The 23,310-nt window shown below is 55.2% G+C and overlaps 2 protein-coding genes across 2 annotated transcripts in view; both read right to left on the bottom strand.

Moving 5' to 3' along the window:
• Positions 1–535: 535 nt before the first annotated feature.
• VGF (VGF nerve growth factor inducible) lies at positions 536–5,601 on the bottom strand. The gene is made up of 3 exons (XM_049787857.1): positions 5,427–5,601; positions 3,462–3,711; positions 536–2,941 (listed from the first exon to the last, which is right to left on the bottom strand). The coding sequence occupies exon 3, from the start codon at positions 2,919–2,921 to the stop codon at positions 984–986; it is 1,938 nt and encodes a 645-aa protein (XP_049643814.1). The 5' UTR covers positions 2,922–2,941; positions 3,462–3,711; positions 5,427–5,601; the 3' UTR covers positions 536–983.
• Positions 5,602–9,913: 4,312 nt separating this feature from the next.
• Positions 9,914–23,310, bottom strand: part of NAT16 (N-acetyltransferase 16 (putative)) — an 18,895-nt gene continuing 5,498 nt past the window's right edge. Inside the window, 9 exon segments of the mRNA XM_049788171.1 lie at positions 9,914–9,925; positions 10,971–11,002; positions 11,005–11,215; positions 11,217–11,316; positions 11,318–11,382; positions 11,475–11,576; positions 12,706–12,797; positions 12,800–12,870; positions 17,696–17,874. Coding sequence (XP_049644128.1) covers positions 9,914–9,925; positions 10,971–11,002; positions 11,005–11,215; positions 11,217–11,316; positions 11,318–11,382; positions 11,475–11,576; positions 12,706–12,797; positions 12,800–12,870; positions 17,696–17,874 — 864 coding nt within the window.

Raw genomic sequence — 23,310 nt, 5'->3', positions numbered from 1 at the left:
AAGGGAGGGATGGTGGCTGAGGGGCTGTGTGGAGCCCGCCCTGGAAGATTCAAGGTGCCTTTTCTGCCCAGACCTCAAGATACCATCCTCTCCCACCCCAATGCTGGAAGGGAAATTGAGGACTTTGGTTTGGGGACAATTAGGGTCACAGCCAGCTGGGCTACAGGGGATCAAGCTGGGGTCTGCTGTGTGTAAGGCTTACTAGTTGAAGTTCAGCTATTACACACACCCCCATAATGGATGGAAGAAAAGGGGTTCTACCTAATTTATTGTGTTGTTTGCAGGGGGCACACCCTATCTGTGATGGTGGTGCTTAGGACTTACTCCTGGCTTTGCCCTTTAGGATCACGCCTGGTGAGGCTGATGGAAACCCTAACCAGTGCCCAAGTGGCACGCAGGGAGGACACGTGCCAGGCACACACCCTAGGCCGCCTGGAGGAAGCTAGAATCTTGGCAGACGCTGCCCTCACCGTCCCCTTGAGAAGGGCCCACCAGGCCCCAGGGGACCGGTGAAAAACCGAGAACAAAGTCCTAATAAAATAGTCACTTTTATTTCTTAGCAAAACTATTTCCTCCGTGAGGGGTTATTTACAACAGAGAAAGGAAAGTAGTGGGGGGTTAGTTCACAGCGACCGATCCGGTCAGGGAGAGAGAGAGAGAGGGAGGCGGCGCTCCGAGGGTTAGCCGGAGGCAACTCACAGGAATGCAAGCCCCATGGGGAACGGGGGCTCACACGAGCCACCCGCCCGCCGGCGCCGGTTCGGGAGGGGGGAATCCCCGGAGCCGCCCCCATATCCCCGTGGGCGATTTGGGGGCGTGGGAACTGAGGACCCTGGAAGCGATAGGGCCGGTGCCTGGCGCGGCCCGGGACGAGGCGGGGCGGGGCGGGACCTGGCGGCGGCCGGGTCGGAACCGGGACGCATGCAAACACCGAGGGAGGGAGGGGAGGAGAGGGGCGACACGGAGGGGGGCGGCGGGGCGGGTCACGGGCGGTGGAGCAGCACGCGCTCGATGTAATTCTCCATCTCCTCCTGCTCCTGCATCCGCCGCTCCTCCGCCACCGCCGCCGCCTGCGCGCGTCGCGCCTGGGCCTCCAGGCCCGGGTAGTGGCGCCCGGGGGCCAGCGCTGGGTGGTAGTGGCGGCGGCGGGCGGCCGCCGGGGGCTGCAGTGTCCGCGGCCGAATGTAGTTGGGGAAAGGGTGGTAGGGCCCCGGGGGGAACACCTCGTCCTCCTCCCGATCCCAGGGCGGGAGCACCTCGTTCCAGTCGGGCAGCTCGTCCCGAGCCGGGGCCGGGGCCGGAGCGGGGAGCGGGGACTGCGGGGCACGGGCGCGAGTGGGGACGGGGACGGCTCGCGGGGGTGGCCCGGGCTCGGGTGGGGCGTTCTTCTTCCTCTTGCGCTTCTCCTCCACCTCCTCGATGATGCTCACCACGTCGTCAGCCGGCAGGTGCAGCTTGGTGGACAGCTCGATGAGGCTGTCTATGGTCTGCGGGTCCATCTCCTCCTCGTCGTCGTCCGCCTCCTCCCCGCCCTCCCCGGCGCCCCCGGCCACCTTCCGCCGGTGGCCCGGCGTCTCCTCCTGCGAGCGCTTGTCCTCGGCCCCGGCCTCGGCGTCCTCGTCCTCATCCTCCTCGGCGAACAGCAGCGAGTTCTGCCGCGCCCTCTCCGCCTCTTCGGCCTCCGCCTCCGCCTCGGCCGCCGCCTCGGCGTCCTCGTCCCCCGGGAACCGGCCCACCCCGCCGCGCCTCTCCTGCTCCGCCTCCTCCTCCTCCTCCTGCTCCTCCTCCGGCTCCTCCTCGCCCTCCTCCCTCACGCTCCCGCGCGCCTTCTCCTTCTCCTCCGCCTCCTCCTCCTCTTGCAGCCCGCGACCCCCCAGGCTGCGCTGCCGGGCCCCGCCCTGCAGCAGATACTGGAGCAGCAGGTCGGAGGCGAGGTCGGCCAGCCGCTCCTCCTGCGCCGCGGCCTGCCGGGTCACCTCGGCCTGCCGCCGCCCGGCCTCCACCTGCGCCAGCCCCTGCTGGAGAAGGCGCTCCCCGGCTTCGGAGCCGCCCAGGAGGGCACCCTCTGGCCGGCGCGCCTTAGGGAAGGGGACGCTTAGGCCCGGGTACGCTTTGGACAGGGGTGCCAGCGCCTCGCCCAGGTGGAGCTTGGCGGAGGGCGCGCCCTCGCCGAACTGGTGGGCTTCGGCCAGGGGACGGTTCTCGGGCACCCGCACCGGGAACTGCGGGGCCGCGGGGGGCGGCAGCGGCGCGCGCTCCGGGACGCGCGCTTGGAACTCGCCCCAGGACGCGCGCCACACGCGCTCCGGCCCGGGGCTCTCCAGGTTGACTCGGGTCAGCGTGTGCGTGCGGGTCTCGGTCTCCGCGGCCGCGGTCTCTTGCTGCCGCTTGGCGCTGCTCGGACTGAAATCTCGCAGTTCCTGGAGCAGGGCGGCGAGCGTCTCCAGCTCCTCCGAGGGGTCGCCTTCCTCGGCACCGTTCTCCGGGGTCGGAGAGCGAGGCGGGGCCGCGGGTTCTGGGGCTTCGGGCGCCGCCGGGAAGCTGTGGGTCTGGCTGCGCACGGTCTCGGTCAGGAGCGCTTCGGCCGCTGGGTCTTCGGGTCCACCCAGCTGGGAAGCGCTGGGTGCCGGGGGCGAGGCCGGCCGGTCGAGCGCTTGCAGCAGCACCGCGGCCAGCGCCCGGGGATCCACGTCTTGGAAAAGCTCTCCCTCCTCCTGCGGCTCTGAATTTCGAGCGGCTCGGACCTCGGGGGCGCTGGCCGCTTTTGGCCCCGGCGCTATGTCTCCAACTCCCGGCTCTTTATGCTCAGAGCCTAGGGGAGGTGGCTGCGCCTCGGGGCGCCCCGGGGGCGCTGCTCCAAGCCCCGGGATCAGTAGAAGGAAGCCGAAGAGGGCGGACGCCGGCACCCTCCACAGTTTCATGGCCAAAAGACTGCTGGAGACTGAAAAAAAAAAGAGAAGGGACCAAAGAAAAAGGATTTCCGTGAGAATTTTCCGCTTTCACGTCTCGGATTCTATTTTTTCCCCGTCCTCCCTACCTTTAAGTAGGAAATCCGGGCTTCCCTTCTCCTGTCGACCTTACCCAAAATGATTTTTTTCTTTAAAAAGGAGGAGCCAAGGAAGAAGGTGGTGCAGATCCTTGGAGTCGTGTAAATGGGGGAACACCCCGCAATCCTCACTCTCCCTCCTCGCCCCTTCCCTGCGCTAGCTCACTGCCAGCGCCCACGTACTAAGCAGTGAGGATCTTGGGGGGGGGACCTCTTCTCCCCAATAGGACTCCCCGGATGGTGCGTGGGCGACTTCAGTGGCAAGAAAAAAGCGACGACACCCCTTCCCATTTACCAAGGACCCTCACCGAGGGGGGCACCCTTCTGTGTTTTCAACAACCCCCATAGAAGTGGGTGGGTGGGTGGGTGGGGGAAAGAGCGAGGGTTAGAGGGACGTGGACAGCGGAGTATTTACCAGCTGGTGTCCCGATGCGGGAGGTGGAGAGGAGGAGGAAGAGGAGGGTCGGGAACGGGGTGGGGAACAGGGGACGATCGGGAACGCGTCCGCCTCGGCTCCGAGCGGTGGCTGGGGTACGGTCGAGATCTGGCTCCGTCCTGGTGGTGGGGAGGTGCTGGGCTGGCTCGAGCGCTCGGGGTCGGCGCGGTTCCGGGCGCTTCTCTGGCTCCGGCTTCAGCACGCTGGACAGCGCCCGCGCCGCTGCCGCCTTATAAAGGGGAACGCGCTGGGTCACGTGACCTGGCCCCGCCCCATTGACGTCAATGTTCATTCATGGGGAAGCGGGGCGGGCGTCGCTAGGCGGGAGGGCGGCTCGTGATTGGACGCTGCGGGCGGCGCCCGGTCCGCGCCTGCGCACTGCGGGGCCCGAGGGGGCTGGCGGGGCGTGCGCTCACCCAATAACCGGGGAAAGGAAGGAATGAATGAATGAATGAGCGAGCGAACGAATGAATGGAACAGCGAGGCGGGCGGGGCCGGGGGGGGGTCTACGAATGAATGAAGGAAGGCCGAGGAGAAAAGGATGAATGAGTGAATGAATGAATGGGCCAAGAGACTGAGGTGTGGATGCAGGGAGGATGCTGGGGACTTGGTGGGGGTTACCCAGCTAGTTGCAGCGGCGGAAGCTCGCGCCGCTGAGCTGAACGGGGTGGGGGGCTCCCTCAGAACTGACTGGGCATCAGCGGGGGAGCTCTAGATTGGGGAGGTGGGGGACAAGGCTTCCCAGGTGAGGAGGGGCGCCGAGATCCCCATCCCCGACACGCCCAAGGACGGCTTGAACCTGACCAGCCGGACGGATCTGCGCGCCTGCGGGGCGCTGCCCGCCGATCTGATCTGCGGTGCGGGGCGCCCGTCCCTGGGCCGGCGGGGGCAGATGGGGCGGATCTTGCGGTGTTGGTAATTGCACCCGAAGGGGTCCGAGTCGGAAGAGAAAAAGGGAAAGATTGTGTGCGTGATGTGTGTGTGCCATCGTGTCGTGCCTGTGCGTGTCTGGAGGAAAAAAAGGTGTGTCTGTCCTTCTGTCCAGCCGCCTCCGCCCTTCCTCCCCAGAGCGAATGTTGCGGGGCCCCTTCTCAGCCCACCCCCTCCTCACCCTCCTCCTGCTTTCTTTCTCCTGCTGCCCCCCCAAAGGACATTTGGAGGGCGAGAAGAGAGAGAGACCAGGTGGGGAGGGGGTTTGCGCAGGTGGGAGGTGACTCAGCCCCGACTCTCTCGACAGCTTAAAAGGGGCGGATGGAACCTGAAGAGGGTTAGAATGCAACGTCAGAGATCCCCCTATTTACCACCAGACACCCCCTCCCAATCTCATCCCTATCTCCTGCCAGAGAGAGAGAGAGAGAGAGAGAGAGAGAGAGAGAGAGAGAGAGAGAGAGAGAGAGAGAGAGGCTGAGGGGCTGGGGCTGGGGGCTTGGGCAGCTCGAGGTTCCGGGGAGTGGGGGGCGATGACGCATAGATTGCGCAAAGAGAATCCATCAGCTCTCCGGGTCCAGTGAAGGGAGTCCAGCCGTGGGCGGAGGGGGGGAAAAGGACGGAAATGGGGAGGGGGCAGGGACGAGGGGAGGGGGAGCAGTCACTGCAGGAATGAAGGGGAGGGAGGGAGAGAGGGAGGAGGGGGGCCGGAGGGGGCTGCGGTGCAGGCAGGGAGCCGTGCGGGGGCGTGGGCAGGAGGAAGGGGGGGAGTGACAATGACACACACCAGACACACAAGAACTGCAGACACGGGGGCCATGGCACATGCAGGACTCTGCGGGCAGGATCCGGGGCTGAGACTCGGGAGGGTCACACCTTCGCCCCTTCCCCTTCTCCTCCTAGCACTGCCAAAACCCCCTCTCACATAGACACAAGCAAACGCACACACACACACACACACACACACACACACACACACATACACAAACACACACACACTCACACATTTACACTCACGTGCTTTCCCTCTAGAGCCAGCAGTGACTTCTCGGCTCCATCAGTGGTTCGACTTTCCCAGAAGAAAAACCATCAGCTCTGCGGGGAAAGAGGTGGGGAGGAGTAGAGAGAAAAGGGAAGGGATGGGGGCAGGAGGGAGAAGAAGGAAAGCTCCGGGACCTGAATCGGGCTCAAGGGGTGGGGGAACCTGAAAAACAAGGTGTCTGGAAATACCTAAGAGAGGAGGGGTCCGCAGGAAAGGCCAGCAGTGCCCTCCCAGGCTATACTCACCCCACCCTCCACCCCTACAACATCCAGGACCTATCCCTAGGGGCTTCACCGATTTTCCCCCCTTCTTCCTCTCCCTTTAGCTGCCGGGAACCTTGGAATGGGGTGGGGGTCACGTCACCTTCTGGGGAGGACAGAGCTGAGCTGCTCCCAGGTCTGGTTGGGGGAGGGAAGGGGCTGCAGGGCTTGGAGACCAGGGATGTGATGTGGGGAGAGTGGAGCCTCTGGAAGCTGTTGGTGTTGCGTGTCAGGTCGCATGTACGTGTGTGTGTGTGTGTGTATGTGTGTGCAGGCAGGCTCATGCATGGAGGGATGATGAAAGAGGGGAGGGGACCAGGAGTGTTTCAGTGTCCGGGATGACACAGGGGCTACATATGGGGGAAATGTGGGTGTGGGTGGCTCTACTCCCTACTCCTGCCGCCCTCCACCCCAAAACCTGGGCACCTGTGAGGGTGGCACTTTTGCAGGTCTCTGATCTGGGCACCAGCTACTGTGGGAAGGGAGTGCCTGACTGGGTTCGGAGATGGGATCCATCATGCCTATCCTCCATGCTAAAGGTTATGTGGGTATTAGTGTCCCTCCCCTCCCACCTGCACCTCACATTCTTGCGCAGTGAAACCTCGGGATCCCAGCCAAGCCCCCTCCCCCAGCTCAGGTCTGTGCCCCTGGTTTTCTGAGTGTCTCCCCAACTTTCTACTCCTTTCTTCCTCTACTCATGCCTTAAAGCTCAAGGGGGGGGGGCTTCTCTTTGGAAAGTACATCCAGCAGGTGCAAACCTACCCTAAAATCAAGAGTGCCTATGATATGTCTGTGTGTGTGTGTGTGTGTGTGTGTGTGTGTATGACTGGAAGGTGAGTGGGTGTGAATATATACCTATGTGGGCTGTGCATGTGTGTCTGTGTGTCTGTCGGTTGTGTGAATCCACGTGTGTGTATGTAAGACTTGTGGTTGTGTGTGAATGTAGGCAGGTGAATTTGCATATGTGTGGATGAGAGTGTATGTTTTTTATACGCGTGTGATTGTGTGGGTGAGTGTTTATGTGTGTGAGTGTATGGCCATTAGATGTGTGTTCATGGGCGAATATATGTACATGTCTTGTGAATGTGCGTGTGTGAATTACCAGCCTGGATCTTTGTGGGGAATCTCCATTTGGACCATGGCTGCTCCCGTCTGAGTTTCTGTCTCTTCCGTTGCTTTGAACCCTAGTTCCCTGCTGCCTCTGCTCATTCATTCAGAGACCCCACTTCATGGAGAGGGGCTCTGCTGCTCTTCACCCCTTCCTCCTTCCCTGGGCTTCTGAAAAAGATCTGCAAGGGCAGAGCAAAAAAGGGAAAGGAGGACCCAGAGATGGAAAAGGTGAAACTGGGAGTCTGGCATTGCCCTGGCATTTGCCCTGAGTTGTCTCCACTCTTCTGGTCTTTGTGGCTGTATATCCCATCCTCTCTCTCTCCAGAGGAGACCTGAAAGAATTGGGGTCTGGACCATAGCACTCCAAGCTGGAGATCTGGGAAGCCAGAGGAAGGGGCATGGGTTCTCGGGCTTTCCTTGAGGTTTGGAAGAGAAAAAGAGGGTCGGGGCTTTGGACTTCTTCAGCTTAGCATCCCCTCAGTCTATCCCTTCCCCCCAACTGGTGACTCACCTCTGCAGCCTTTCAATGCGTCAGCGATGGGGGGGGGGAGAGGAAGAGAAGACACAATATGCGAGGGGCTGGGGTCTCCACTTTGAACTAAAAAGAAGGTGCTTGAGGATCCCCTGAAAATGGCCCTAGAACTGAAATGTCTCATCACCTTTTCCCTGTCTCCCAAATTTTTTGAGGGGAGTGAGAATCCTGGGATGGAGACTGGGAGAAGGCTGGGGGCCACTGGTGGGTCTGAGAATAATAAGCAAAAAAGAAAGGGGTCCTTAATCTGCTTTTCAACCCCAGGATCCATTTCCCTCATGCCCCCACCCACTCCTGAGGGGGGGAAAAAGAGACCCAGCAAGTGGGGGAGGGCAAAGCCGCAGAGATGAGTCACCAAGGAAGGAAGAGAGAGCAAGAGACAGAGACAAGGAGAGACACGGAGAGAGACAGCCTTGGGCGAGACAGAAAGGCAGACAGACATGGACCCAGAAGGTGGTCCGCAAAAATCAAGAGAAAGGCAACTGTGTGTAACTGCCAATGGCTCAGAGCCAGTCTATAGCAACAGCCACCTGTCTCTCTCTCTCTCTCACACACACAACCAGCAGAGACACACTTATCTCTTGTGACACACCCACTCACAAATATCACTGGGTCTGGGTCTCCCAAACCCAGGCTGCAGTTGGGTGGACGGGATGCTGGCCCCGATCCCTTCTGCATTGGTGCTTTACAAATAGAGAGAAAAAAAAAAAAAAGAAACAATAACCCAAAGGACTGTGCCTCCCAGATCCAAAATGGGTCTCCGAGGAGGCTCCTAGGGTTGCACCGGGCACACGCAGAAATGCACACCCGCCCGTCCCCGCCGTCCATCAAAGCCCGGATCGTTGGGGGGAGCACCCCAGGCACGTTGTCCCGCACCCATCCCACCCGGACACCCCCCACCCTGTGTCGTCCACACAAGTACAGAAACGCAGACACACAAAGACGCACTCACACTCCGAAGCACCGCCGCGCGCTGCCTCGCACGCGCCCGCACCGTGACGGCGCCCCCGCGTGGCGCTCCTGGGAATGGCAGGCGGCGCCTCTCCGGAGCTCGGATTCGAATCCCGGGAGGGGGGCGGCACCCCGGTTTCTTTTGCCCACCTCTCTCGGGTGCGGTGTCCACCGCAGGGGGTGGGGTGAGGGAGGTGGAAAATGAATGCGCTGATCACGGGAGACTCGAGAACTTGAAGCTGAGGCATGCCGGTTGCCCATGGGAACTTGGGAGAAGAGTCCAGAGCATCCTAATGGCAGGAAACTCCTGGGTGGGTCCAAAGGAGCAAAGCGAGGCCCAAGGGGGGCTGGCCAGGGCGCAGCGCTGCCTGCCCGCCTCCGGGTCTGAGCAAGCGCTTCTGATGCTGCATGCTAGCCGGGGGCGGGGTGGGGTGGGGGTTGCACTGGGCCAACAGCTCTCCCCAGCTCCCCTGGTGTCATTAGCTTCAGTGGAGATCTTCGCGAATACAGGCTGCTGTGGAAGTCGGTGGAGATCTAGTCTCCTTCCTCCGCTTGTGGAAGAAGTGAGATACAGAGGCTGGGTCAAGATCTGTTTTATTGGGGCCGGAGAGATAGCATGGAGGTAAGGCGTTTGCCTTTCATGCAGGAGGTCATCAGTTCGAATCCCGGCGTCCCATATGGTCCCCTGTGCCTGCCAGGAGCAATTTCTGAGCGTGAAGCCAGGAATAACCCCTGAGCACTGCCGGGTGTGACCCAAAAACCAAAAAAAAAAAAAAAAAAAAAAAAAAAAGATCTGTTTTATTGAGATAGAGTAGTGGTTGGAGGGCTGGGAGTGGAGGAACCCCCATGGTCAGGCGCTGCAGGTGGCTGAGCCCAGGTAGAGATGCTTAGCAGGGAGGAAGCCGGATTAGGGGAACAGGGAGGAGGTGGTATTCTCTCTCTCTCTCTCTCTCTCTCTCTCTCTCTCTCTCTCTCTCTCTCTCTCTCTCTCTCTCTCTCTCTCTCTCTCTCTCTCCCCACATCTTCTTCCACCTGCTGGCGCCCTCCTCTGCCAACAGCTTGAATTCCAACCCCGGTGCAGCCTGTATTCACCACCAGCGAATCCCTAGCAAGTGTCCCCCTACATAATAAGAAGTTCGAGTTACCATCAAGAGTGAGGTTCAAAGGCAACCTCCAGACTGGATGTGTGGGTGTGTGGGTGTGACACCTGGGTTTTCACCTCTGCCCAGCCCCCTGTCATAACGAGTGACACAAAGGAGGGCACTCTTAGCCATAGAACACCCCAGAGTTGGTGACAGTGCCATCCCACACAGCTGGGACTAGTAGATTGAAAGAACGACTCTCAAAGTGCAAAACAGTGTCAAGCAATTGTGGGAAGGGAGCGTTGTGCAGAAAGAACTGATGAGTGAGGGCTCCTATCCCTCTAGAACATCCTAATTAGAATCTGGGGACAGTTATATGCTCTGAGTTTGGGGTTTGCCCTCCTATACTCCATTTTTCTGGCCAGAACGTTCTGATTACCACCTCTGGCTTGAGGGTGGGGCTGAACCTGCCCAAAAGCAACTTGGTGCAAAAAGTCAGAGGGAACTGGGATGAAAGGGAGGCAGGTTCAGGAACGTTCCTGAAAGCAGGAATGGGGAGAGGGTCATTATACATCTATATCTTATGTAGGGTTGGGGAGAGGGTCATTATACATCTATATCTTATGTAGGGTCTCTCTCCTAATTGTACAAGGACAGGAAAGGGGGTTGTGAAGAGGTGGGGGCCCAGTCAGGAGATGCAGAAGAAAAACAAAGAAACACGGATTTGAACTCAAGTGTCCTGGAGATCCTAGTAGGAAGGGACCTGAGAAAAGGCAAGAAATCAGAGGATTTCGGGGTCCTAGGGCTGAGTTCCAGGCGAGGACGGAGAGGACAGTGAGGACAATGATAATGGGGTCCCAGGGTTAAAGGAAAACCTTGGGCAGGACCCTGGTTGGAAGAAGGTGACTATTGCAGCTGCTGCCTAGCACCCATGAGGGGCAGACTGGAAAAGCTGGGGCATTTAGCTAGAATTTAGTCTGGGCCCCGCAGCAGCCTCTGAGGTTGGACCAGTGAACATCTTTCAAACAAGAGGCTCCCCTAAATCTGGCCATTCTGCTCAGGCATGGGCATAGAGCTACAGGTAAATAAAAAGGTAAAAGGGAGAGGAGGCGGGACATGGGAGCCAACAACCTGGGCAGGGCCTGTATATTTAGAGGCGGGGTCTTGCCTGTTTATGGAAGTGCCTTGCATATTTAGGGGTGGGTCTTGTTTATTGGGGGTGTGCGTTGCATGCTTATGGGCGAATTCGAGCATTTGTGGGCTCTTCTGGAAGGGTGTGTCTAAAGTTAATATTTCTCTCCCCTAGAACTTAAGAGGCCTCAGAGGTCCGTCTCCTGCATGTACAATGCCATATAACTCTTTTTTTTGTTTTTGTTTTTTTGGGCCACACCCGGTGGTGCTCAGGGGTTACTCCTGGCTGTCTGCTCAGAAATAGCTCCTGGCAGGCACGGGGGACCATATGGGACACCGGGATTCGAACCAACCACCTTTGGTCCTGGATCGGCTGCTTGCAAGGCAAACGCCGCTGTGCTATCTCCCCGGGCCCCGCCATATAACTCTTGACCAGTCCCTGCCCCAAGCAACCTGGCAGAAGTCAACTCTCTGTGCCCACAACTGGGCATCAGGAAAAGCTGGTACACGATGCTGAGTCGGGCAAGAAGCAAGGCCTGGTGTTACAAGTGCCAGAGAAGCTGGCTCTGAATCTTCGTGCTGTTACTGCTGAAAGTGTTGATGTTGGGGGCAGTGCCACTGGTGTAGTTGCTGTCAGATGGGATGGGAACAGGCGTGCCCAGCAGCAGGTGCAGGTTGCTCTTGCTTGGCGGGTAGGGACTGCCAGTACTGGATGAGGGTCCTGCCTGGAAGCATGGATGGCACAGCAGGAGGCCGTCTGCCTCCGACCCCTGTCTTGGTGGGCAGGGGCGAGAAGGTGCACTGCCAGCCGTGTGCCCAGCCCCTTCAGCAGCACTGATGTGTTGAATTGCTCCAAAAGTATAATCTTGGGACACCAGTGATCTTGGGACTGCACAGAAGGCTGGTGAGCCAGGCTCCTCTAGATATTGTCACTACCTTGCATCCTTGGGTTCCCACCAGGCCCCTCAGAAGAACTGACTTGAAAAAGTCTGTGGAGTGGGGTGTTGGGGAGCCAGGGATAAGGCCTCCTGTCCCTGGATTCCCCAGGAGAAGCAAGATCTGTAAGGTGGGTGAAAGGAGAAAGGGAGAGAAGGGTGGCAATATCCAGGGGAAGGATAGAGTCCCTTATGGAGGAGACAGGCCATTCAGGGAGGCAGGAGGATACAGGGAGGGTGCAATTGAGCCCCGGTGAGTAGAGTAGACTAGAGGGGCCCAAGGGATACCTGAGCTCTTGGGGACTCTGTCAGGGCTAAGAGTGGAAATCGAGAACTTAGTTTCTGCGCTTTAGGGTTTAGGTAAGGACTGAGGGTCTAGGGAGGGCTCAGGGACGCCCCATTCGGCAGAGGAAAGGGAGAGAGAGGAGAGAGAGACAGACACAGAGAAAGACACACAGGGAGACACACAGAGAGAGCTTTCTGGGCATGGGAGTGACAGGCTTAAAGTCCTTCTCACCTGTTTGGAGATTCGGTGCAAATTTTTCAGGTCTCAGGGCCCATTTGGGTTGCTCGAGGTGAGCCGCACCACCGTGACCCCGGGGTGCTATCTCTTGATCCCGGGAAAGCAGAAGCGCCAAAGCATCCAGCCACAGGCCACACCCCTGCCGCGTTTTCAAATACAACAGTTTCCATCCTGAGCACTGACTCCAGAGGCCATCAGGGAGCGCTCTTACCACCTCAGCCAGAGCTCTGAGCTTGCAGGGTTCCTTGTCCTCCTCTTCCTAGCACTCCCAGCACTTGGACCCCAGATCCCAGAGCCAGCAGAAGGATCATTCGCTTTGTAGGGTCTCTGCAATCTCCACGGCTCTTTCCTGGCTGTGGCCACGCCCTTTTATTGGCCCCACTTCCAGAAGTTGGTCATAACCCTGGTAGCTGGGATGCCCCCCCCCCCCCTTCACTTCATCCTGGGGTTCCCTCTCTAATGCTCCTGCTCTCCTGGTCTTTTTTGTGCAAGATTTCAGTGTATAGGAAGGGATTGGCTCCCAGCCCTCTCCCCTTTAAGTCGGCTCTATTTCTTCCCCCAGGATTTCCTTATCTTCACTGACCCCCTTTTTTCTCCCTCTTTTCCTCTGCTCCTTTATTCCAAAGTGGTTCCTATGAATCAGGACTAGGGCTGCAGAGACACACTCTTCCTCTTGCACCCCCCAAAGGCGATCTCACCCCTTCTCACCTGGTCCTGTCCCGGTTCTCACCACTCTGCCTTTGTGCTTGAACAACGCTCTAGGGCACTGGGGATTCCTGAGTTGGCTGTGGTGGTGGCTAGGAAGGTAGTTCAGGCCACCTAGATGTACCTCAAGAAGGCCATCACCTCCTCAGAATCGCCTTCTGTGGCCACCATAAAGTCAAGGGCTTGGCCTCTGCCTCAGGCCCAGAAAGGCCCCAAAGCCCCAAAGGATAGTCATAGCTTCAAGCCCAGAACCAGCCTCTGATGTGATTCAGCCTCTCTGGGGGGCCATGGGACTTTTCTTCCCTCCTTGCAGAAAAGAGAACCCTGTGTGGAGAGCAGAGTCCCAGTTTCCAGAATTGGCCCCAACACCCAAGGCAAACACCCCTTTCTTCTATTTTCTAGCAGTCCTTGGGAGAAAGGCCCCCAGTCCTTTCCTTTCTTTTCTTTCCGTTTTCCTTTCCTTTCCTTTCCTTTCACACTCGGCAGCGCTAAGGGGTTACTCCTGGCTCCACGCTCAAAAATTGCTCCTGGCAGGCTCGGGGTATGTCGGGATTCGAACCAATGACCTTCTGCATGAAAGGCAAATGCCTTACCTCCATGCTATCTCTCCGGCCCCGCCCTCCAATTTTCAATGCTCCTCTTCTCCCCTTTACCTGACTCAGGAACTCAGGAAGACATTCAGGTCCTCAGAAGAAGCTCAGCTCTGCTCCTCCAATCCCTCCACGACTCAGACAAAACCAGGTCTTGGACTGTTTCCTCAAATGGAGGGACATTCCTAAGGATCTCAGTGAAGCTCACAATCTCTTCAAGAAGAACAAGGTAGGCCAGAGTGATAGCACAACAGAGAAGGCGATTGCCTTGCATGTGGCCAACTTGGGTTCGATCCCAGGCATCTCATATGGTCCCCCGAGCTTGCCAGGAGTGACTTCTAACCAAAGAGCCAAGAGTAGCCCCTGAGGACCACTGAGTGCAGCCCCCCTCCAAAGAAGTAGAAGGCAAGAAACTTCCTCACCTCCACTCCTCAAGTAGAGTTTTCAGCTGTCTCCCAATTCTCAGGCACTGTTTGCAAGCCCTGGGGCAAAGAAGGGTCTTCATAGAGCCCCCAAACACCCCAAGTTAGTCTGAACTGCCTTTCTCCTCCTGCCTCTATCTTCCTCCTCAGTGGAAAGCTTTAGGTCTTTTTTTGGGGGTAGGAAGACTTGACAGTACTCAAGGCCTATTCTCTCAGTGCTCAGTGCTCATTACTGTCAGTGTTTGGGGACCATACCATCTTGGGGATCAAAGTTATGACTGGAGCCACACTGTTGCTTGTGGCAGATCCAGGTTTGATCTCCAGCACCACCAGGAGTGATTCCTGAGTATAGAACCAGGTGTGGTCCAAAACCAAACCAAAACAAAACAAAAATCTGGGGTGTGGTATATGAAAATATTTCCATAAGACTATTCTTTGCCTGTTGTCTCACCATGACCTTCCAGGTGGGGGCGCTGTTGAAAGCTGAATAAATAGTTTGGGAGGGAGGTGTTTGGGGGTCTTTTGCCAGAGTTGGCTGGCTGGCTCTAGGTGAGTTTTGGAGCTAGCAGCAGGCTGACAAAGGACTCTCTTCACCCAACATTTTACCCCTTAACCCTGTCTGTGTGGATTGTTTGCTGCAGATAAATTACTAAGATCTCCCCCCAAAAGGGGACAAGGGGATGGGAATCAATTTCTCATTCTGAGAGCTCTTTGCAGATACACAAACAACCAACAAAGGAGTAAACAGGACCCAACATGGGGTTCCTTTATGCAAAGCCTGGGCCCAGCTTTCTGATTAGATGATCATTTTGAAACAGGCTTTGCAGGGCCCTGAAGAGATAGAACTGGGTGAGGTGCTTCTCCTGCATGCAGTCAACCTGAATTCAGTCCCTTGTGCCACATATGGTTTCCTGAGCTCCTTTAGTAGTTATCCGTGAAGGGGGTTCTTTTGGGGTTCTGGCAAACACAACTGTCCACCAGGACCACCCATGTAACATCCCTCCTAAGGTGAGGGTCCTCCATCTCCCTCACTTCTTCTTCCTTTTCTGCTTAAAATTTTCATTTCACTGCACTTTCTCTTCAGAGTCTCTCTTGGTCTCTGGCTGCTCCTATCCCAGAGATGGGTCTGAGAGGAAACTCTTCTTGCAGACTGCCTCCATCAACCACAAAGCCCCCCACCCTTTCCTCTCCCAATCAATGATAATCTGTAATGATTCATTCTGTGGGAGTTGGGTTAAGGTTTGGTTAACCCACAGTTCCAAGAGGGGACAGGGATACCCCATAACTCCTATCTGGGGATAGGAGAAACTGGTCCAATAGTATTCCCGGCAACACTTGGTCTCATTAAGTGACAATCAGGGGCTTCACAACCCAACCACTTGGTGATCATAGACACAGACTTGGTTTGACTTTTGAATTTTGTTTTATTTTATTTTAGGTGCTCCTGAGCAATGCTTAGGGAGTCCAGCGACCAGCGAAACTGGGAAAGTCAACACTCTGTTCCAGCAGTGTGGCATTGCGCAGGCCCCGAAGTGCTGAGGGACACTGGAGCAGTTCTGGGAAGTTAGACAGCACCAGGGATCAAGCTTGCTCCAGGGATCAAACTCGGGACCTTGTGCTTGCTGAGCATGCACTTCAGCCTTCTTTTTCTTTTTTCTTATTCTTTTTTGATTTTGGGGTCACATCTGGCAGCTCTCAAGGGTTTCTTCTGGCTCTATGCTCAGGAATCACTCACTTCTAGCAGTGCTCATGGGGACCATATGGGATGTCGGGGATCGAAGCTGGATCGGCCATGTGCATGGCAAAAACCTTACCCACTATGTTATTGGTCAGGCCCCCATGCTCTATCCTTTTGAGCTAGCTCCACGTCCCAACTCCTTAGAACAAGAACATGACCCAGGTTTGGGAAGGAGGACATTCTACTGACAGTGAGTGTCATGGCTGCTGTGAGGCGTGTCAGAAGCACTGATTCCAGAAACAGCTTCTTCATTAAACGTAGATCTTCATAGGACAAAGTCAACAGCACAGTGGGGAGAGTGTTTGCCTTGCACATAGCTGACCTGGGTTTGAGTTCCAGCATCCCATATACCTCCTCCAGCCTGCTAGAGTAATCCCTGAGTGCTCTGAGTGTGGACCCCCTAAAGACCCCAAAACAACAAAATATCAGATGTGAACATCTGGATTTTCACTTTGATGGGGATACATATGCATGCTCTCCTGGCTTGAGGAAGGTGACAAGAACCCTGGTGAAAAGCCTTGGTCCCTGAGAACCCTGGTCATGAACAGAGAACTCCCAGATTTCCCCCTTAGATTTCAGAATGTGACACGCTCAGAAGCAAAGATCTTGCAGAATCAGAAGTGGAACAAATGCAGACTCCCAGGCCAGTTCCCTGCACTTAAGCAAAACCCGGCCTGAGAGCTGATGGCAAGCTTTGTATCAAGAGCCAGTGTGGGGTAAGAGGGTGTCCCCACTGTGAGTGATGGCTGTGCCTAGTCTAGTGTAGGACTGTAGGACATCTCTGGAACACCCTAGTACCAAGCTGTGTAGGGGTGGGTAACAGGAGCTCACAGACACCCCGGCAGCTGATCTGGTCCTGGAAAATGCAAGCTGGTTACTCCAACAAGCACTTCACAGGGCTCTCAGTCAAGAAGTCATGATGGGAGAAATTTGTCAATGGAAAAAGCTGGATGAAGCCTTGCAACAGTCCCGCCTCCCTCCCAGCTTCCTTTGCGGCCCACGAGCCTATTCCAAAGAAGGTTTCCGGGCTGGGGGTTATTTTAAGTGGGGGCAGTTCTCAGACTCCCAGAAAAGGAGGAAGAACTAGCAATTATCCTCACCTCTCTCTCTTTCTTCCTATCCCTTTTGGGTAGGTGTGGGTCCCCAGATTCCTAAACCCTGAAAGCGAATCCTTTGCCCTGATCCCTTATGAACCTGGCACTCACCCCCTTGCTCCTGGGCTCACCCCCTTAGGGGTCCAGCAGGCAGAGGCTCTGAGACCAGTCGGGGGGGGGAACTATGGAGGTGGGAAGGGGAGCTTCTCAGGAAGATGAGCAGCGGCTGCATGTCTCTGAGCTTTCTCCCAAGCTCTTCCGGAGACATGGGATTGGGGCGCAGAGGGTGGCCCGACTGGAGGCAGTGGCTGGAGCCACCCCCTCCCACACCCGCACCCCCACACAGCTGAAATCTTGCTGCTCAAGGTTGATGCTCAGAGCTGGAAGGGGCAGCTTGGGGGTCCCTTGGACAAGCAGGGACAAAGAGGCTTCGGCACAAAGCAAGAGCTGGGTGTGTGTGGGGGGGACCCGACTGGCTGCCGGTGGGAGACAAAGACTGGCAGGAGGAGACAGGGGTGGGGGATCCTCGGTGATGGCATCTCGGGACTCAGTAGAGCCCAGTAGATGGCAAAGAGGAAAAAAAAAGAGTCCCTGTGTGACCCCCTTCCCTAGGGAACCGTTATAATGAAGCGGAGTGACACACTCCTTATACTGAGATGGGGGGAATGAAAGCGAGGTGACGGCTGGGAGAACACAGACACCCCAGAATGGGCATGCACCCCAGGAAGACCCAGCTGGGGAAGTGGACCCAGGAGAGGTGTGGGGAGTGGGGTACCCCAAAAGGTCACCATGGGGAAGAGGGAGACTGCAGGGGTTCTTTCTTGGAGGGGAAGAGGGTCGGTGGGACACTCTCCATTTGGGGGACCCACCCCTAGACACCCAATTGCTGTGACAGCTGAGAGCAGGGCGACAAGGAGGTGGGATGAGGTAGTGATGGCGAGAAAAACATGGGGATACCTGAGCGAGTGAACTCGGTCACCTGGGAGGAAGGCTGGACTCTTGGGGGCTCCCCCCCATCTCCCTCCTCTGGGATTCATGGAGGGGCGCCAGCCTTCTCAAGGGGTCCCCTACCTGTAGAGCGCGCAAGCTGGAGTCCGGGATGCTGAGACACGAAACAAACCCAGGGGTCCCTTTTGGAGGCTAACCTCTCGGAGTTCAAAGATCCATGTACCCGCTGTCTGTGCGGTCCCTGCGCTCTGGGGTGCAGCGGGTTTGGCGGGTTTGGGTTTGGGTCTTGGCTGTGCCAGTGGCTTCATCCCAGAGGCTCTCGGGCTTGGTGCCTATGACAAGGAGGAAACCCGGCCTGGATCTGAAGTGGACTGGGGTCCAGCAGCAGCGTGGAGGCTGAGCCTGGGGAGAGGACTACTAAGGGGGTGTCCAGGCAGCCAAAGTTGCTGGGTGACCCCAAGTTGAAGAGGCTGGAGAGTGGCACAGAGCGAGCGCGTCTGGGTCTTTCGGAAGGGAACACCGGTCTGGGTGTGTTTGTGGAGGGGGGCTGTACTAGCTTAGTGGTGGCCCAGGCCCCCAGCACCTCTTTGCTTTCTGTCCAGGTTCACCCCTTCATTCTCAACCCTTCACTCCCAACTCCAGTGACCAGGGACCTGACCTGCCAGGACCACAGATGTCCACACCCCTGGGACCTGGGACCCTGGGGACTGTTCCACCCTGCAGATTGTGGGGACACTCAGCCCCTCCTAGGTCTCCAGCACTCATGCAGAGAAACTTCCAGAACCCTCACATGCGATGGGAGTGGGGACACCCCACTGGATGAAGGTTGGTCATCTGCCAGGGAGCCCCAAAACTGACCCGAGTGGGCAACAGGAGGGAGGAAAGGTCCAGTGTGACCCCAAGCAGACAAAGCTCTAACTTATACACTCATAGCCCACACTTTACCTCTTTTGTAAAATTTTTATTTTGGAGCCATGCCCAGTGATGCTCAGGGTTACTCCTGGCTCTGTGCTCAGGGATCACTCCTGGTAGGCTCAGGGGACCATATGGGATGCTGAGGATTGAACTTGGGTCGGTATCCTGCGAGGCAAAATGCCCAACCAGCATTGCTATTGCTCCAGCCCCAAACCACAGTATACTCTTAATGGGGCCCCTTCTGCACCCCCATAGTGAGATAAATCTAAACCCAACCCAACTCGAGGGCCACTGTAGCTGTGAGGTTGCAGAAGGAGTTGGGGGTCCTGCCTCTGGACCTCCAATTGCAGCACCCCTGTGCCCCACCCTGTCCCACCCCAGCTGCTCTCCCCCTTTCCTGCTCTGCCCTGACAATCCAAGGGGGGCAGGCATGACTCTGACATCTATGCCACTGCTTTGTCACTGGGTGAGGACGGAGTCCGTGGACTTCAGTTCCCTGAGTTGGGAAACTGCTCACATCCTGCTGATCTCACCAATTGGAGGAAAAGTGCGTCAACAGGTCAAGGTGTGGAAGGTCCAGGTCGCTGGAAAGGAGGAGCAGTCTTCTTCAATTCCCCAGACTCTCTCTACTCCAGCATTTGTTCCAACCAGACTGGGAAATTCCCCCAAATGCTCCAGCCACTCAGAAAGTGAGATCTCTGTTAGTTCTGGGCCAATGGAAAGTCATCCGAGTCCCAAACATTTACTGTGCTAGTTTCTTTCAATTCGGCTCTTTGGAGGCCAGCAGTGAAGACTTTCTCCTCACTGGAGAACAGAGATCTTCAGGGCATGGTTTCATCCTCGGCACGCCATAAGGTACCCCCCCCCCCAAGCAAGCCGGGAGTGATCCCTGCAGAAAGCCAGAGAAACCCTTATACCCAGCTGGGTGTGGTCCCCAAATATGCAAACAAAATGGACAGTGACATTAAAAGCACTTTCCAGGTTTTTGTTTTTTTTTTGTGGTTTTTGGGTCACACCCGGAAGTGCTCAGGGATTATTCCTGGCTCCAGGCTCAGAAATTGTTCCTGGCAGGCACGGGGGACCATATGGGACGCCGGGATTTCAACCGATGACCTCCTGCATGAAAGGCAAACGCCTTACCTCCATGCTATCTCTCCGGCCCCCACTTTCCAGGTTTTGGGTTGGCTGAGAGTCTGTTTTCTTTTGTCAGTGCCCAGTTAGCTCATCCTGCAGATATACAAAGGCCAAAGGAAAAGAAAAAATAGAAAATCGTCCAAAACCAAGGAGCACATTTGTACCTTGGAACCTCTCCCAAAATTATAGTACCAAGCAGGCAGGGAGACATTTCAGTTGCTAAAGCACCTTCCTTGTAAAATGTGAGGTCTCAAGTTTGATCCTCAGAGTCCCCACCTATGTTCAGGCAACTTCATTGTCAATGCTGTGGGGCCTCTAATGTCTGGGACTCTGGAAGCAACATCCTGACACCAAAGCAGATCTGTGTGATGACCACTAGCCAGCATTATAACGAGAAACAATGGTGGAGCATTCAGTCGGGCATGTCATCCTCCACCAGTGCTGTGTGGCCCTAGAATGTGCATAAATGAGCATTGCCAGATCGAGTCTGCTCCCATCAGCACCAAAGGTCCGTGTTTACTCCAGTGTGCACCTATACTGAAGAGTGGACCACGAAAGGATGCGAGTGGGTGATGCTTAGGGCCAGTGCAGAGGGCCTGGGAGGACCCATTATGACTGCACAATTCCCAAGACTCAGTTTCCTCCTGGAGCAGGGCACAGTGACTGGCTTCCTGGGATCGAGATAAGTAGTGCCTGATGGAGGCTCCTCTTGCCCACAGGAATCGAGGTGCTCACCTGGTAATAACGGGGAACCCTCTCCTCTTCCTCTTCCTCCTCCGTCACCTCTCCCTCCTCCTTTCACCTCTTTCTTTTTCTCCTCCTTCTCCTTCTCCACACTTGTGACACTGTTCAGGTCTTACTCCTGTCTCTGCACTCAGGAATCACTTTGCTGGCTTGGGGTTAGAGAACTATAAGAGATTGCAGGGATCAGGGGCCTGAGCAGTGGCAAAAGCCGTAAGTCGTCTGCCTTGTGCGCTACCCTACCTCCATGCTATCTCTCTAGCCCCTCAAAATATCCTTTTGTATGTATTTGCTTTTGCTTATTAGCCTTATTTTTTTTATTTATTATTTTTTTTTTGTTTTGGTTTTTGGGCCACACCCGTTTGACGCTCAGGGGTTACTCCTGGCTATGTGCTCAGAAATCGCCCCTGGCTTGGAGGGACCATATGGGACGCCGGGGGATCGAACCGCGGTCCGTTCCTTGGCTAGCGCTTGTAAGGCAGACACCTTACCTCTAGCGCCACCTTCCCGGCCCCTATTAGCCTTATTTTTGCTTGGTAAGAAGCTCCTAAGCAGGCTCTGGGGTTCCAGAGACACTCAGAGACATTCCCAGAGATACTCAGAGATATTCCCAGAGACACTCAGCCAATCAGGCTGAGAGTTCAATGCAAGGATCTGAGTAAAGGAGTTTTCCTCAGTTTCCCTGGTCAGTTAAGTGGAGACAGACCTAGTCCATTCTACCCTCCAAACAAACTTCCTTGCATGACTGCCTTTAAATTTAGCACAATCTGTAGATGGTGCCTCAGTTAGAGTTAGAAATATTGTTTGGAGGGTCCAGAGAGACAGCAGAGCAGGAAAGGCTCTTGCCTTGCACATGGCTTACCTGGGTTTGATCCCCAACACCCCAGATGGTCCCCAAGCATGCCAAGAATAATTCCTAAGTGCAGAGCTGGGAGTAATATTTGAGCATGATGGTTGTGACCCAAAACAAAAAAAGAGAAATATTGTTCATATTGATCACCTGGTGGTGATCAGGGGTTACTCCTGGCTCTGTGTTCAGAAATGACTCCAGGCAGGCTCAGGAAACCACATGGGATGCTGGGGATTGAACCTGGGTCAGTCACTTATAAGGCAAACACCCTGCCCATTGTGCTATCACTTTGGCCCCTATTGCTTCTCATATTTTGCAGCCCCAGAGGCTAAGTCAGGGCAAAAACCAACACTCTTCCTCAACCAGAAAATAGAAACAGTTCTGTGGGCAAAACATCTTGATAACTTCTATGCTTTATGCAGTGCTGCCAGAGCCAATGCTATATCTATTTGTTTACAACTAGGTTTCACCCAAAACAAAGATCTTCTTACTTGTAAACCTGGGTGGGTTAACTGCCCCTCCCAGGGGGTGATCTCTATACTCAATAAAAATGGTAGTTCTGACAGGCAGTGAGCTCCATATTAGGTAGAAGACTGCCAGACTACACATGTCTCACCCTCAGCCTGGTCTGGATTATTTCATGCAGGACCTTTATTCAGACTCGTTCACCTGGGATTGGACATATGATGCGTGGGGTGATTTTACAATCAGCTACATAGCAGCTCAAAGGCTCACGCTGTTCTGAGAAACTACATGGTCAAGTCAGTCTCTGACACCCTGTGCACACTGTCCTTCCTTTCAACAAACTTCCGCTTCTTCAGCTGGAGTGGTAGCACAGTGGGAAAGGCATTTGCTTTCCATGCAGCAAACCAGAGACCGATCCCCAGCATTTCACGAGGTCCCCCAAGTAACCCCAGGAGTGGTTCCTGAGTGCAGAGCCAGAAATAAGCTGAACATCTGGGTGTTCAACTGGGTGTGGCCCCAAAACAGACAAAAAAGAAATGCCTATGCAGCATCAGAAAGATAGTACCTGGGTAGGGTGTTTGCCTTGCACATGGCCTACCTGGGACATGATTAATCAAAAGCGGAACTAATATGAGGCAACAGGGAGTTAATCATAGAGTTCAGGAGGAACCGGAGCAGAGACAAGGATGCTTGCCTGTTGCAAGATGATGAAGAGCAGACAGAGTTGCCTGCACAAGGGACAGCTTGGTCTAAGCAAAGCACAGATGATCCAGGTCAATGGATCTATGTACCAGGCCATTGGCTCCCAGCCAAACTGTTTCAAGACCTTTGTCTTAGTTCCTGAAGCTTTTTCACAGGTTCTTCCCATAGCACTGGGATTGAGTCATGCCTGTGCTCCAATAATTCCTAAGAACAGAGCTAGGGGGCCGGAGAAATAGCATGGAGGTAAGGCTTTTGCCTTGCATACAGAAGGACGGTGGTTCGAATCCCGGCATTCCATATGGTCCCCCGAGCCTGCCGGCAGCTATTTCTGAGCGTAGAGCCAGGGGTTCCTGCTGGGTGTGACCTAAAAAGCAGGAAAAAAAAAAAAAAAAAAAAAAAGAACAGAGTAAGAAAAAAAAGACAGAGTAAGCCCTGAATAGAGTCAGTTGTGCATTCTCAAAAAATTTTTTCTTGGGGCCGGAGAGACAGCACAGCGGCGTTTGCCTTGCAAGCAGCCGATCCAGGACCTAAGGTGGTTGGTTTAAATCCTGGCATCCCATATGGTCCCCCATGCCTGCCAGGAGCTATTTCTGAGCAGATAGCCAGGAGTAACCTGTGAGCTCCGCCAGGTGTGGCCCAAAAACCAAAAAAATTTTTTCTTTCTTTCTTTCCTTCCTTTCTTTCTTTCTTTCTTTCTTTCTTTCTTTCTTTCTTTCTTTCTTTCTTTCTTTCTTTCTTTCTTTCTTTCTTTCTTTCTTTCTTTCTTTCTTTCTTTTCTTTCTTCTTTCTTTCTTTCTTTCTTTCTTTCTTTCTTTCTTCTTTCTTTCTTTCTTTCTTTCTTTCTTTCTTTCTTCTTTCTTTCTTTCTTTCTTTTCTTTCTTTCTTTCTTCTTTCTTCTTTCTTTCTTTCTTTCTTTCTTTCTTTCTTTCTTTTCTTTCTTTCTTCTTTCTTTCTTTCTTTCTTTCTTTCTTTCTTTCTTTCTTTTCTTTCTTTCTTTCTTTCTTTCTTTCTTTCTTTCTTTCTTTCTTTTC

Source organism: Suncus etruscus, chromosome 15 (genome assembly GCF_024139225.1).
Source record: "Suncus etruscus isolate mSunEtr1 chromosome 15, mSunEtr1.pri.cur, whole genome shotgun sequence".
NCBI classification, from domain to species: Eukaryota; Metazoa; Chordata; class Mammalia; order Eulipotyphla; family Soricidae; genus Suncus; species Suncus etruscus.
Note: the sequence above shows the minus strand (reverse complement) of the source record. Positions and strands in the feature narration are given on the sequence as shown.

Excerpts from the sequence above, each read along its gene's own strand:
- VGF (XM_049787857.1), bottom strand. The coding sequence starts at position 2,921 with ATGAAACTGTGGAGGGTGCCGGCGTCCGCCCTCTTCGGCTTCCTTCTA.